This window comes from Cyclospora cayetanensis, unplaced genomic scaffold, assembly GCF_002999335.1.
Source record: "Cyclospora cayetanensis isolate NF1_C8 unplaced genomic scaffold, CcayRef3 CcayRef3_contig_32, whole genome shotgun sequence".
Lineage (NCBI taxonomy): Eukaryota > Apicomplexa > Conoidasida > Eucoccidiorida > Eimeriidae > Cyclospora > Cyclospora cayetanensis.
The window spans coordinates 105944-119341 of NW_020312281.1; the positions used below are offsets into that span (position 1 = coordinate 105944).

The following is a 13398-nucleotide window of genomic DNA, read 5'->3' on the forward strand; positions in this document are numbered from 1 at the left end:
ATGAAACCCGTCGCTCCAGGTGATGTCGGGGCACAACTACCCGTAGTTGTCTCCCCGCCCCTGAAAGGATATTCAGTTAGAAAGGATTCAGGTCGTCAAACTAAGCGTGTTCGTATTCCTGGATCATGCATCGCAGGGACTTCAGCTACAAGTGACCGTGACATCCAAATCCTTTTGGGGCAGGGATGTATGTTTTGCCTTCTGCGATATACTTCCATTTTTTCGGCTCTCAGCACCCTCTAGGAGCTCTAGGGTCATAATAGCCCTCGAGTTTGTGTTATTGGTAGACATTGCGACTAACTACTTAACTTTTAGCAGCGAACAACTAGGGCTTGAAGGTCTCGCTCTGTGTGTTGCTGCTGGTGGGGGGGGTGCCACGCCACCCCCTGCGCATATACGCTGCGTCCGCTGCAGGCATTTGCTCAAGGAGCGTGAAGAATGTTGTTTGTTGCACTCAAATCTGTGCGGGCACTGTCCTAATTGCCTTAACTCCTTTATTAGGGCTGTAAGGGGCCCCTTCCCCTTATGTAAGAGGGGGCGAAGCCTCTCTCGCCCTCCTTGCAGCTCCCTGCAGTAGACCCGTGCCACAGCACGCGCCCACTGCTGTCCTCCCCAGCACTGCCACACCCCTCTAGGCTTCTGAGGCCCCGGATTGGCCTATTGCTTCAGCATGTCTACCGCGATCTGTTGCCGTAGTCAACCAAAAGCTCAGGACCCTTCCTCCCCCGCAACGAGAAGGGCCCTCCCTTTCGTCTTCCATGTGCCCTTGGGCCCTACTTCCAGTCTGCGCCAGCATGTGTCCACAACACCTCAGGACTTCACTGCTCCCGGGGGCATCTGCCCGCCGCGACAGCAGTGGACGGCTCTCTGGGTGCCCGAAACAGCCAATTTGGCAGCCGCAGCAACCCAAGGAAGCAAAGCAGCGGCAAGACCTGCAGCAACAGCTGCGCCAGCTGAAACAGAAGACTGAGTTTGGGGGGGCGACAGTTGAGCAGACCATCCTACCCACACCAGAGGCTGAAGCTCTGGGAGACCTCGACATTGAACCCCCATTGGATATTTGCCCCAGCGAAGGAGGCTTTCCTCCTCCGCTGCTGCAACAAACGGTTGTCATGGCCGATGCTGATGCTTCACAAGCAACACCATCGACCACACCGGATTTGTACCAGCAGCTGCCTCAGCCTCACTTCTGCCTGCCGCCTCCAGCCCCTGATGGGGAACACGGCCGGAGCGCCTCCCAGAAGAGCGAAACAGGTGAAAAGGAGAGTTTGTGGCCCCCCCTCTCTAGGGTCTCCAACGATGGCAAGAAGCAAAAGGCTTCTGCTGCTGCTGCCACCTCGAAGCAGCAGCAACAACATCAGCAGCGAACAAAGCCGAAGAAGGGGGTGGCGGCTCGGCAGCAGCAGGAGACAGAAGCAAAAAATGCTTTCAGCAGCCCATCCCCCTGTAGAGCCCCTCCTTCATCTCCTGCATCAGCGGCCCCCGCGGATGGCGAAAACACCACTGGTAGCGCTATCACGCCGGCAGCTGGAGCAGCGTCTGCAGCAGCAGCAGCAGCCTCCACGGAGCCTTCGGCGGGTGTGAGAGCTCCACCTGGTCTCAGTGGCCCTGATGTGCAGAGCGCTTTGCTTAGGGCATCTTTCCTAGGGAGAACAGACATCGTTCGGCTCTGCTTGGAGCGGGGTGCGTCGCCTGCTGCAGCCGATTCAATCGGCAGGACGCCGCTTCACTACGCAGCAGCGACTGGGGTTGCCCAAGCGGTTTCTTTGCTTCTCAAGTATGCAGCGCACCCAAAGCAGCAGCAGCAGGAAGGGCAGGGTGCTGCTGCGCTCGTGGACATCTCTGATAAGAAGCGCTGGACGCCGTTGCTCATAGCGGTCACTAAGGAGCACGTCCCTTGCGTGCGGCTTCTCCTGGACGCAGGAGCGAATCCCAAACACCTTTTGTGTCACCGCTGTGCCCCCTGCAGAGGCAGCGGCGGGGCAGCTACCGTCGTTGCTGCTGCCGCTGACACGGCAGACGCTGCTGCTGCTGCTGCTGACACGGCGGGACTGGAAGGAAAGCAAGGGACACCGACTGCAAGCGCTGCGGAAGTAGTCACTATAAAAGGAGACACTTCGGGTCGTGGGAGCGAAAAGCAGACGGCGCACCTCGACAGTGGCAGCAGTAATAGCACAGGCGGCGGAGGGGTCCCTCTCCAGACATGGAGCTCTGCCATTCACTTTGCTGCAATCAAAGGCAACATCCCGATTTCCGAGCTGTTGTTGCAGCACGGGAGCACTGGTAAGGTCTTGTTGCTCTGCAGGGCGCCTTGTCTCATATGCCTTTCGGCTCGCTTAGTGGAGAACGTAGCTGGTACCTCCCCTCCGGTGTTCTATCTAGAGTCGTCATCAAAACAGCATTACAGCATGGGTGGCTTGCCTTCTTGGGGAAGCAAGGCAAATTTCCTGCACACTCAATGGTGTACGCTTGCAATGACAGTGTAAGGGCCTTCATTGCATAGTTCTGCGCGCAAAATTCCTGCGTCGTGTGCAGTTAACGACCTCGACTCGGACGCTCGGCCTCCGCTTCATTATGCGGCATGCAGAGACAAGCCCGACTACGTTCGATGGCTCCTCCAGCACGGTATCGAGGCACATCGTTTACGGCCTCTAATTGTGTCTCTTGCCAGCAAAGTTCCTTTCTCTGCTTCGCGCGGCGTCCACCGCGCTGTGCGCGTTCAATCCGCCTCCAAGCATGCGTCGAGGGCCTTGTCTCGCTTCCTCTTGCATTTCTGCTCTCTGTGTCTCGGTGCTTCCTCAGGGGCTCGGCCGGACTTGTTGGATATTAACCAGCGGGGGGCATTTCACGCAGTTGCGACGCGGGGTAATCTGCAGGTGGTGCAGCTTCTTCTCGAAGCCACTCCACCTAAGACACTTCTGCGGCTGCTTCTGCAGCAAGACGCCTGGGGGCTCACCGCCGAGGCTCTCGCGAAGTTGCATGGACACCGCTCAATGGTACATTCGATACGTCTGTTGTCTCGACGCGTTTTGCCGCTTCGACATGCAAGGCCTGCGTTTTGTTGACCCCACATCTGCTTTGCGTGCTCCTCCATGTCGCTGATGCTGCAGCACCTGCTGCTCAAGTCATACCGTGAAGCAGTGGAATCGCAGGTTGGACTCGAGGAGGCAGCAGCAGCGGCGACCTCGCGGGCTGTCGGCGCTCAGGGCCTCTCGGATGCTGCCGTCTCGGCAACCATCGCGGAAGTGCTTGCTACAGGCCTGCAGGTGCTTAACATCGACGAACTGGAGCTTTCACATATCCGTCATCCCATCTTCGTATCCTGACTGATCTTCTCATGTCGTGGCTCCCCGTGCTGTACACTTCCTCTGTGGCTGCCTCTGTAGAGCCTGTTTGTCTCCGCCGTGGTCGGTGGATGGCTACCTGGGTGTCTTCGGTGTCCTCCTTTCGCCGTGTGTTGTGCCGAGCGATACTCGTGTAAATGTCATTGCCTCCTCTTGGTACTCGCTAGGCGTCTCTCTGTGCGGCAAGCATCTCGGTGTGTGTGTGTGTGTCTCTCCGTTTGCTCTCCATCGCTGTTTAGGAGCTAAAGAAGGCAAAGCTTGTTCGCGCAGTGCAGCGCCTCGGCACTCTACCGTGCCTCAAGGCATATCAACAGACCCTGATGATCCAAGCACTTGGTGAGACCCCAGAAAGGAGCCTTCAACACGGGAAGGGGAAGGCGGGACATGGGCAGCCGAACCCCCCTCTATCGTGTCAACATGCCTGCCCACTGCGGGTGTACCACTTTATGGAGCTCTACACTTTCCATAGTGCCCATTACGTAATTTGTTCCCACAGTTCGTCCGCTTCTCGTTTCCCCCTTCCGCTGTCGCTTAGGAGGAATGCTGGTTGCGGACGGGAGCCGCCGCAAGACGGCGGGGGGAGTCTTCTTCACGGTCTTGGGTGAATTTGCGAAGGAGGGGCAAATATCCAGAGAGGATCTTGCGTTTGTTAACGCTGTGAGAGAATAGCTCATGTTTTTTTGTTGCGTCTTTGGGGGCCCGCCACAACGCTGGCAAATGCAGCTGCGGCCACGTTGCTTTGCCGCCGTCTTTCCAGGGCCTCTTATTCTGCTTTGGCATGCCTCAAGTCGTACAGCCCTCCGTTTGTTGGTCACTTACGGTCAGCTATAATGTCTTATTAGGCTGGACGGTCTACACAGCCTCGCGCGAGCTCTGCCTGTGACTCCTATTTGCCCCTTTTCAGGAAGACTGCGAGACCCGAAAAGCCGTCAAGCGCAGGACCCGCCACTCCCTGGAGACGGCCACCAGGGGCCCTGTTCCAGCTCGCGTCTCGGAAGACACCGCTGTCTTGTTACAGCAACAGCAGCGACAACCACGGCAACAGCGTCCGTCGCCACAGCAGCAGCAGCGACAGAATCACCAGCGACCGCAGCAGCGCCAACCACAACATCTGCAGCGACAGCCGCAACAACAGCTGCGTCAGCTGGAGGAACCGGCTTCAGCTGCATCGTCCACCTCTGCCTCGTCATACACCTCTCTTGTTGCGGCGATTGCAAACGAAGCCGTGCACTCCACACCCCAGTCTACCCCCAGCAGCAGCAACAGCAACTCTGCGGATACGAGTGTGATTGCTGCACAGCAGCAGCCATTTCAATTTCCGCTGTACCCCATCAGTCCTTATTGGCCTATGGGATTCCCGGGGCCTCTCTCTCCTCCCCCCAATATGTGTAGACCCAACAGCAACGGTTGGAATGCCGTTGTCGCGATGCAGCAGCAGCAGCAGCTAGCGGCAGCAATGGCTGCCTCCTCCGCTCTTAATTTTTCGGCGCCGTCCATGTCACTGCATCAGGCGGTCGCTGCTGCGCAGCAACAGCAGCATCTGCAGCAAGCTGCCCTGGCTGCTGCAGGGTTTCCGCCTGCGCTGAAGCCGCAGAATAACCAGCAGCAGCAGCGACGTTCTGCTGCGGCATTCTCCACAAAATCCAAGCGGCAGCAAGCGCTAAACTGTGCAGCAGCCGAAGGGGCAGCCGTGGATATCCCAATGGAAAGCGTAGGAGAGCAGACTACCAAGGCAAATAGGAGTGGCAAGAATGAGCAGCAACAAAGAAAGCAGCAGACTCCGACGCAAACAGAGACGCAAATATTGCTGGAACGCATTCACCAGCAGCAACTCCAATTGCGGCAACAGCAACTGCAGCTGGAGCAGCTACAGCAGCAGCAAGAGCAGCAGCAGCGGCAGGCAGTCCCACAGAGAGGTGCCCCGCAGCAGCGCGACCGGCCGGGGGCCCACAAGGGTGGGAGGCCTCAGCGAGGGCAGCGCAGCTGAAGAGCAGTGGTTTGTTCAAGGGCATAGAGTTTGGAATTTGCAAAGTGCTACTACTGGAATGCGTATAAGATACACTGGGTTGTCTGGACATGTGTGACACCAGACTTCCCTAGCTTTTTACGCCTCAAAGGGGGCGAACCCGTGCGCGCTCTTACACAGCTGCACCTTCGATGCTCCAGAAATGATAACCAAAGCCAATGCCTACCGTCTTCTGGGAACTGGAGCTGCAGGTGGTGCGCAGTGGAGGAAAGGGGGCTGCGCTGGAAAAGCGAATATCTTTTTGAATAGCTGGTTGCAGCCGCACAGAAGGTTCATCGCCGTCGTGAGGTGCTACTCTTAAGTTGTTGTCCATGGATTATTTAGTTTGGGTGCAAGCTGCTGCTGTTTCTTCCTGTAGAGTACTGGGAGTGGATAGTAGACGGATACACTGTTTTCGTTGCAAGTCCGCTATAGAGGCGCCCTTTTCTTCCCATCTTGTCTGCTCCCGAAGTCCCGTAGGAAAAGGCTCCTTAAATGGCGCCCTGAAAGGCTCCAAAGAGGAGCCATCGGTGCTCAGGGCTAAGGAGTAGCAGCAGCAGATGTCCTCAAAAAGCGTATCCCAGGGGCTCGGCTCCCCGGAGCAGTACCTCAAAGACCACCGTCAGTTCTCCTGAACCTTGTACTCTCACCACTGCGGACGCGATACCGCGAAGGCGCAAAAACGTGGCTAGATTGGCACGTAGGGATAAAGGGCTCTCGGTAGTTGCACAGACGTTTTGCGAAGGGGCATGAATGGACAGGGGAGTGCGCAGGGGGAGTTTAAAGCAAACAGCGGTGCACTCGGGGGCCTGGAAAGCCAAAGTAGTAAATGCACTGCACCGTCTACACATGGTTGGGAACCTCGTTCCAAATCTCATGTCAACCAGAAAAGTGGCACGTTTCCTGGGCGCTTGTGACTGGGCTTCACGCGTGTACATCGATACAGCAGCAAGCAAGCAGCGACAGCAACATCTACAGGAAGACACCGGGGCTAACCTTCCTTGCCTTGGGTCTTTGCGGCTGTCTGGAGATCAATGTATTCGGCTCTTTCGGCCTTCAGCCACGCGAGGAACCGCTGGAAAATCGAAGACTCAACAATAGAGTAAACAGGTAAGCGCATCTGGTGCCTGCGCATTGCAACACGGACGTGGCTCACAACTGGCTTCTTCCGGGGTAATATCCACGCACTCAACGAACTTGCGCTTTGGGTCAACGCCGCGTTCCGATTGCCTAACGGCCCCCTGCTCCCGTAAGACGTTGCTGTATGGAGGGGCTTTATGAGCCAGCCTACCTTCCAGGCTGAAGGGGGATTGCTGTTTGGGCGTATCCAGCCACAATTTGCCGTCCCAGCCTGTAGCAGCCGAACCTCTAAAGACATACGCTTGTGTAGCGCCTACAGACGAAGTCAGAGTAACACCTCTTCCCCGCGTGTGCCCCTGCAACGCCCGTTCAGCAGCTGCTTTGCGTACTTTTAGAGGCTGGGTGCACGGAGGGACCTACCAGTCATGCGCATAGATGCAAAAAGCCATGCGCGGCCAGCCATAGAGACTGGTCCCCTGTAAAAAGTCAATCGGCATATCATCGCAAGAATCCGAGGGAAGGAACCGCCATTTGGATCAAGTCCTGCTACTTTTGCCCATCTTTTGCTTTGCAACTAAACGTTTTCACAAAGGTAAACGTTCTCTGCCCCCAACCTTTTACTGCAGCGAAACGATGGTGTTTTCCTTAGTTGGGTGTGTGCAGTGGCTTTTGCCCCAAGGGTACTCCTGGAAGATCCTAGAGGGGAGACAAAACACCTGGAAGGCAGCTTGGAAGGGGAAGTTCAGCGTTACTTCCAAGGTACAGTCTCCACAGTGGCCTTCCTGAGAAAGTCCCCCCGCCAGTCCCTAAGATCATAGGGCGCAAGTTTGAAATCTAAGGATTGGGGCTTCTAAATTGAGTACTGTACCCGCCAATTTTTCAGGCAAGGACTAGCGTCTTGCTATATTACTGGTTATAGCAATGTGGATGAGAACTGTTCAGTACCCATATCTGTTTCCAGTCTCTACCCACAACAGTCGTGTATCGGCAAACTGTGCCTCCCCGCCGCCCGCCGATATTAACGGATTCCACACAACCGTTCACGACGAGCAGCAAATGGCTTTCTGTCAAGAGAAACCAAATCCAACGCAGAGCAAGACCTAATCAACTGCGTGCTTTGTTCTATTTCCCCAGCTTGCTAATCGAGAGAAGACAGAGGGTCAATAAAGTGAGAAACACAAAATGACTGGGTGGGTTAGTAGCACTGAACTAGATCCGCCATGCCGTCAACCACAGCAGCAATACACCATGATCAGGAATCTAGAGGCAGACTAATTGACTGGTTTCGGCGTTTGGTGTATTCATAAGCAGAACGCACCAGTTAACGCTGAAGGTGGCTCCGAGCGTCTGTGCTGGTCAATAGGCGGCTGCTGCTCTTTCTGCTTGAATGTCTGACTTAGTGCCTCGTCGTGGTGCTGTCCATGGTATTGGGGAGGCTGTTCTTGCAACAGTCGTGGCTGCTCCTGTTGTGCCATTGCGGGGGTGTGCTGTTTGTGAATTTGCTCGTATCCTTGCAGTATGGCCCTCGAAACGGCCTGAGATATGAAGGCTAGCCTGGAAGCCTCGCCGCTTCTCATAAAATATGTTTCTTTTTAGAGCCCGTGCTAGCACGTGCAGCGGCAAAACGCCGTTGCTCCTCGGAGGATGAATACCAAGAACGACTGGCTAAAATATATTCCCCTGTGACATTAATAAATTTGAAATTTACTTCCTAGCTGCTTGTATTACGAAAAGAAGCGAGTTTTGCCCCCAACGTAAGTTTTGTCTCGAGAATTTTTGAACTTTGTGGAAACGGGGATTTCGCCAACGTTTCACGTTTCGTCTCACCCACTCCATTCATTCGTCGGGCTTTCCCAAAAGTTTTAATGGAAATTATAAAAAGATGGTATTAAAGTTTTAAAGGATCTGAAGCTGAGTAGAGGACTTTGCGAAACAGCTAGAGAGTAGGATCCGCGAGGCAACGGGCAAGGAGTGACCATCAACCGGTGTGCGCTGGTGCGTTTCCCCATCGTTTGGTTTACGAAGCTTGGTCGATTTATCTTTTAAAAGCATCAGTTTGATCAGTTACTCTGAGATATACGATATGCGAGTGGCCCTTTCTCTTGCTTGGCACCTTCAGAAGTCACTTGTTAGAAAATGGCCTCTCCCAGAATGCGGGATCATTGCAACAAAACGGCGCTAGCGCCTGAAAACAGAAAAGTTTGGTCCGAAAGGTAGTAACATTTGACAAGGGGCGAGTAATACGGATTTTTCGACGGTGCAGTCCGTGTGCAGCAAGTTGCCAACATGTTCAAAGCAAATGTGAAGGCTAATCGCAACCCAGGTCAAATGTAAAAGCTACAGGAAAGTTGTACTTTTAAATTCACTTTTCGTTTTCATGTTAAATTCTGGTAAGTGAATCGCCGGTCGACGCCCTTAGAGTTTCAGCTATTCCTCACCAAAGACGGTGAGTAAGCGAGTCAAAAAAACGAGTTCTGCATTAATTTGCGCTAGCTTCCACCTTCACGAAAAACAACACTGTTATTTACCTGCAGAACAACCCGCTCCACGTAACAGGATGCGGATATTGTTCAAATTCCGTGCGGCCCAACCAGAGGGCAGTTGTAATGCAAGGGGACCTCTGGAGCAATCTTATGACGATACCCTATTTGGCGTATAGTTGCTTGCGAGATGTGCCCTCTGTTGCACTATAACGTCTTTGTGAAGACAGTGCCTGTCCCTTTTCAGGATTTTCCACCTTGAGCTCCCTGGCGTAATGCCTCCTTGATGTCGGCCTTTATGCGTTGCATTCTCGGGATGTTCGTAAAAAGCAGCTGACCACCTGTGCGGGTAGCAATCCCACATTATATACTCATCATCATGCCCAATCTGTCATTATTTTCTCATTCCTTCACTATCGCATGTTCTTCCTCTAAGATATACCAATAAAAGCTTGTGGGGCTCTGATCCAAACTCGAGGCAGCCAAATAAAAGGAGGGCAAATAATCGTATGGCAACAAGACATCCTTTTTTTCCAGTGATGGTCTGGAATGCAGATAGCATTTACGCTTATTCCCTCCAATGATTGTGTGCGGGTTTCAGTCCACTTCCAGCAGAAGACAATCCCCCTAGGTACCCCTGTACCGTCTGATTGTGCTTACCCTCGCTAGACTTCACTAACTCCCATACCGATTCTCTACAGCAGCTGGCCTACCTGGGAGCAAATAGTGCAGAGTCACCAGTAAGGCATCTGGCCTCTTTTGGTACTGCAGAAGACAATCGACGACAAAACACACAGCGGCGGCGAACTGCTCGCAATGGTGAGCCCAACGATGTTATTTACTATGTAATAAGCAGATCTACATGCAGCGAAGCAGATTTACAATTGGATGGAGGGGCAAGGGCTTAATCCGCAGTGGTTCGGTTTCAAACTGATACTTCGGGTACTGCTACGTCGTTGCATTCACAACCAGTCAACTCGCACCATCCTCTTGATTGGGCGCAGCCGAAAAAGACTTGACCGAATGAGTACTGTGCTCGAAAAACATCAAAAGGTACCCATACGTACAAGGTTTGTCAACGGAGGAGAGTCAGCCGTAACGCCGAAGATGTCTGCCAGGATGTGAATGAAGAGCGTTAAGAAGTTTGAAACAAGGAGGCAATTTTCTGTTACCTCGAAAACCACCATGTACAACATCCTGCAAACAATTAGCACAGCATAGACTTGCATGTATCAGTTATGCAGCATCAAAAGAAGGCAGGGACTAGTACACAATAAATGTCCCAATGCGCTTGCAATTAGTTTTTCAGCTCTCTTACAGCCTAATAACCCTACCGCATTTAGTGAAGATGTTTATCACAACTTCGTTGCAGGCTTACTCATCGACGCGCTTCCAGAGAACGAGTTTTGGGCTACTAAAGAGTGTAGAAACTTGCAGCATCAGAAGACCCTCCAGCACGCCGTCCTCTGGTGCAGTCCCTGAAATCCCTCCTTGAGTGCCGCTGGTCCACTGCCTTCAGACGTCAAGCAAAAGCCAGCTGTCTAACTATCAATCCTCTAAGCTACGAAGATGTAAACATGAAGTATGCTTTTTCAGAGAGACACAATAGAGAGGCCATATACAAACCCTATCTAAACTCAATAGGTATGCCAAGCTAAAAGGCAAATTCGGTTAAAGCCATACTTAGTTTGAGCAACTATCGAGCACCTATTGCCGTTCCAGCATCCATATTCCCTTCAGCATGGTTTTCTACTGTATACTGACATTACCCCTCTCTCAAAGAGAAGTCTTAGGACTATAGTCTAGCAGCTTACCGCTTGCTACCCTTTACATCTGCTTCTCGGAGAACATTAACTGTGGACGTCCCAGAAGCAGCACTAGATGTACTACTGCTGACATCAACTTGCCCTGAAACAACGGACCCCCCTGAAGGGCCCCCTGGGGCTATCCCCGTAATGGTGTGACTTTGGAGCCCTGATGGGCTAGCCGTGTGTTGCCCCTCTCTGATACACTGAAGCTGAAAGGAGTGGTCATCAGCGACGCGTCGAATGATGGCCTGAAGAGAAAGAAAATCCAGGACAAAACAGCCACCTGTAGTCTCTCTACATGGTGTCACGCAGAAAATAAAGCAGCACAACGTCATACAGTAACCAATTGCGCCCCCCCAATAATACGGGGAAAATCGATTGAGGAGAACTACTCTGCTTTAACCCAGATTATGTAGGAACGCAGGCACACAAACAGACGATAACAGCCAGAGGGGGGCCGAACCTGTTGCCGAATACTGCGCTGCGAGTCATTTCCTTCTGGAGTGAAAAATATTGAGAAGGTCGGCTGAGGCTGTCCCACAGCCGCAATGACTACCCCAAAAACCATCAAATGGTGCCAGAGGAAAATACCATTTGAAGTGGGGTTACCTCCTCCGTGAGACTGGAGGATTTGCTTGCTGTGTTGCTCTGGAAGAGCAGTCTTCAAAGAATGACACCAGGAGGAAATATGTGTAAAGAATCCTTTAGACACAACACAAAAGACAGGATTTAGAGGGATACGTGCACTGGCCTCGGCATACTGGGAAAGTGGCTGTTCCGTCCATTTCAAAGTCAACAGGGACTCGGCCTCTACGAAAAGAGCGAGCTCAAGTCTTACAATGTTAAAATATCAGCGCAAAGCCACACAAAAGGTTACATATCATGTTCGCTTCCTCCCATCGAAGCAACAGACTTTGGATGCCCCATGAATCAGAGCTTTGGAGAAAGGCATGCAAGGTGAACCGAAGAACTTTGGGTAAAAATATTGAAGTGTTGCTGAGGAGCTTTATTTATACTGTTCAAAGTCACAATTTCTTGGTAAATGAGGTGAAAGAAAAGCGTTTCACTCCAAACAGCAGGTCACCCAAGCCGAAATACAGTTTTGCACATTGCGGCTCTGATCTGATCGCCCAGAGGTAGCAGAATTTCCTCTAGGATAATTTTTCTTAAGCAAGAAGGATGTAATGACTCCCCTAATATCTCTAGTATCAGACTTCCTAAAAGTCCAAGGACTGAATACAAGGTATGCCATGGCCCAAGAGTATGTAAGACCCAGAGCACAGGCAACTGGCCACGAATACAAGGCCTCCCCAGTTTCCAGATGAAGAGCCACAAAGATGTTTCTTTCTATGCTTGTGCTAGCTACAAGGGAATTTACACGAAAAACCGGCGCTGACGGTCTACTCAATATTTTGTCATTCATCTGAAGGGGCTGCTGACCAGCTTGCTGAAGCACTGTGGTCGGAACAAATACCTATAGGGTCTACTCAATATTTTGTCATTCATCTGAAGGGGCTGCTGACCAGCTTGCTGAAGCACTGTGGTCGGAACAAATACCTATAGGCTGTACCTGACTTCTGGCAACGCGTCATTTGGACTAAAAGATAGAAGGCAGCACAAAAAAAGACCACGAAAAGGTGTAGGCAAGAAGAAATGGACTGGACGAAAAAAGGCACCGTACGGCTTAAAACTCCCTCTCTGGCTATGCGTATTTGGGAAAGAGCAATTACACGCGGGAGCTTCGCGTGAGATATACTCCTTAAGCAAATATTTGTGTGCTGCAGACATCAGAAGCAGGGGCTTCTCTGCTCCTCGGTGCAGACCTGTGTCTACTTTGTACAAGATCTCACCCGTAGAGCAATATGTGCTTACCAAGATCTCAGAGGAGTGAGATCCTGTCAGGAAAGTAAAGCCAGACTTTGATGCTGTCTACGACTTTAGTATCTCACATCAAGAACTGCTGAAGAACTTACCATTTGTTTTGACTGTGCATGTGTTTCACTGCTTGTAAAGCACCATTGGTGCAACCCTGATAGAAGAGATTTTGTGTGCCTGTGGGTTAGTCGCTAAACGAAGCTAACTCTAAATGCTCGGAGTGCTTGTAAGGTGCATCGGCGCCCACCCCAATTGCATGTCATTCCCCCATTTTTGAATCAAGCTTGTGGGCAAGAACGAGGGCGGAGCATTTTGGAATGACATATAATAGTATTTTCTCAAGTTTAGTATTGAGTATGGGGCTAAGCATAGCGGGATCAGCTACACCCAAGCATTGTCATACTATGATAGTTATGCTGAAGTAAGAAGTACTCAAGACTTGACTATTTGGCTGTCTGTTTATATATTTTGTTTATTGTAGAGTCCACTTTGCCGGATACAACAAGGTGAAGCTGTGTATCTGCGTGCTACATGCTCTGTGCAGTCAGGTGTAAGTCCTCAAGGTGCCTAGAAACTGCAGCTGCGCACATCCGGGTTGTTGCTCTACCAACATGTCAGGTACTGTGAGAGACGCATGGAAAATAGTAGGCTTTTTAAGTGCAGCTCAGTAAATGTACATTGCTTGTGCATTGCGGCTGAAGTTAAGTGTCTCCATGAGGAGACCTTCATGAAAAGCTACAGTTTCTACCATTGTATGGTTCCTATAGCCATTCCCCGCCCATCTACCGAATCCGGATACAGTGGGA

The 13398-nt window shown here is 51.9% G+C and overlaps 3 protein-coding genes across 3 annotated transcripts; 1 reads left to right on the top strand and 2 right to left on the bottom strand.

Moving 5' to 3' along the window:
- LOC34618660 lies at positions 1–6266 on the top strand. The gene is made up of 9 exons (XM_026333894.1): positions 1–187; positions 784–1316; positions 1347–2283; positions 2536–2625; positions 2803–2996; positions 3584–3680; positions 3880–4001; positions 4249–5267; positions 6095–6266. Exons 1-9 carry the CDS (start codon positions 1–3, stop codon positions 6264–6266), a joined length of 3351 nt encoding a protein of 1116 aa, XP_026189679.1.
- A 370-nt stretch (positions 6267–6636) lies between these two features.
- LOC34618659 lies at positions 6637–8265 on the bottom strand. Its single transcript, XM_026333895.1, has 6 exons — positions 8138–8265; positions 7748–7983; positions 7375–7493; positions 7146–7235; positions 6850–6905; positions 6637–6700 (listed from the first exon to the last, which is right to left on the bottom strand). Exons 1-6 carry the CDS (start codon positions 8263–8265, stop codon positions 6637–6639), a joined length of 693 nt encoding a protein of 230 aa, XP_026189680.1.
- Positions 8266–9152: 887 nt separating this feature from the next.
- On the bottom strand, positions 9153–11285 carry LOC34618658. The gene is made up of 6 exons (XM_026333897.1): positions 11181–11285; positions 10724–10965; positions 10288–10422; positions 9977–10106; positions 9623–9674; positions 9153–9250 (listed from the first exon to the last, which is right to left on the bottom strand). Exons 1-6 carry the CDS (start codon positions 11283–11285, stop codon positions 9153–9155), a joined length of 762 nt encoding a protein of 253 aa, XP_026189682.1.
- Positions 11286–13398: the final 2113 nt, after the last annotated feature.

Excerpts from the sequence above, each read along its gene's own strand:
- LOC34618660 (XM_026333894.1), top strand. The coding sequence starts at position 1 with ATGAAACCCGTCGCTCCAGGTGATGTCGGGGCACAACTACCCGTAGTT. Across the intron at positions 2,626-2,802 it reads TCGATGGCTCCTCCAGCACG|GGGCTCGGCCGGACTTGTTG; the intron begins GTATCGAGGCAC and ends GTGCTTCCTCAG. Across the intron at positions 5,268-6,094 it reads GTCCCACAGAGAGGTGCCCC|GGGCATGAATGGACAGGGGA; the intron begins GCAGCAGCGCGA and ends CGTTTTGCGAAG.
- LOC34618659 (XM_026333895.1), bottom strand. The coding sequence starts at position 8,265 with ATGGAGTGGGTGAGACGAAACGTGAAACGTTGGCGAAATCCCCGTTTC. Across the intron at positions 7,984-8,137 it reads GTAATACAAGCAGCTAGGAA|GCTAGCCTTCATATCTCAGG; the intron begins GTAAATTTCAAA and ends CGAGGCTTCCAG. Across the intron at positions 6,906-7,145 it reads CCTTCCAAGCTGCCTTCCAG|GGGACCAGTCTCTATGGCTG; the intron begins GTGTTTTGTCTC and ends GACTTTTTACAG.
- LOC34618658 (XM_026333897.1), bottom strand. The coding sequence starts at position 11,285 with ATGGTTTTTGGGGTAGTCATTGCGGCTGTGGGACAGCCTCAGCCGACC. Across the intron at positions 10,423-10,723 it reads GATGTAAAGGGTAGCAAGCG|GCAGTGGACCAGCGGCACTC; the intron begins GTAAGCTGCTAG and ends TGACGTCTGAAG. Across the intron at positions 9,675-9,976 it reads CTCCTCCGTTGACAAACCTT|TACCAAAAGAGGCCAGATGC; the intron begins GTACGTATGGGT and ends TGTCTTCTGCAG.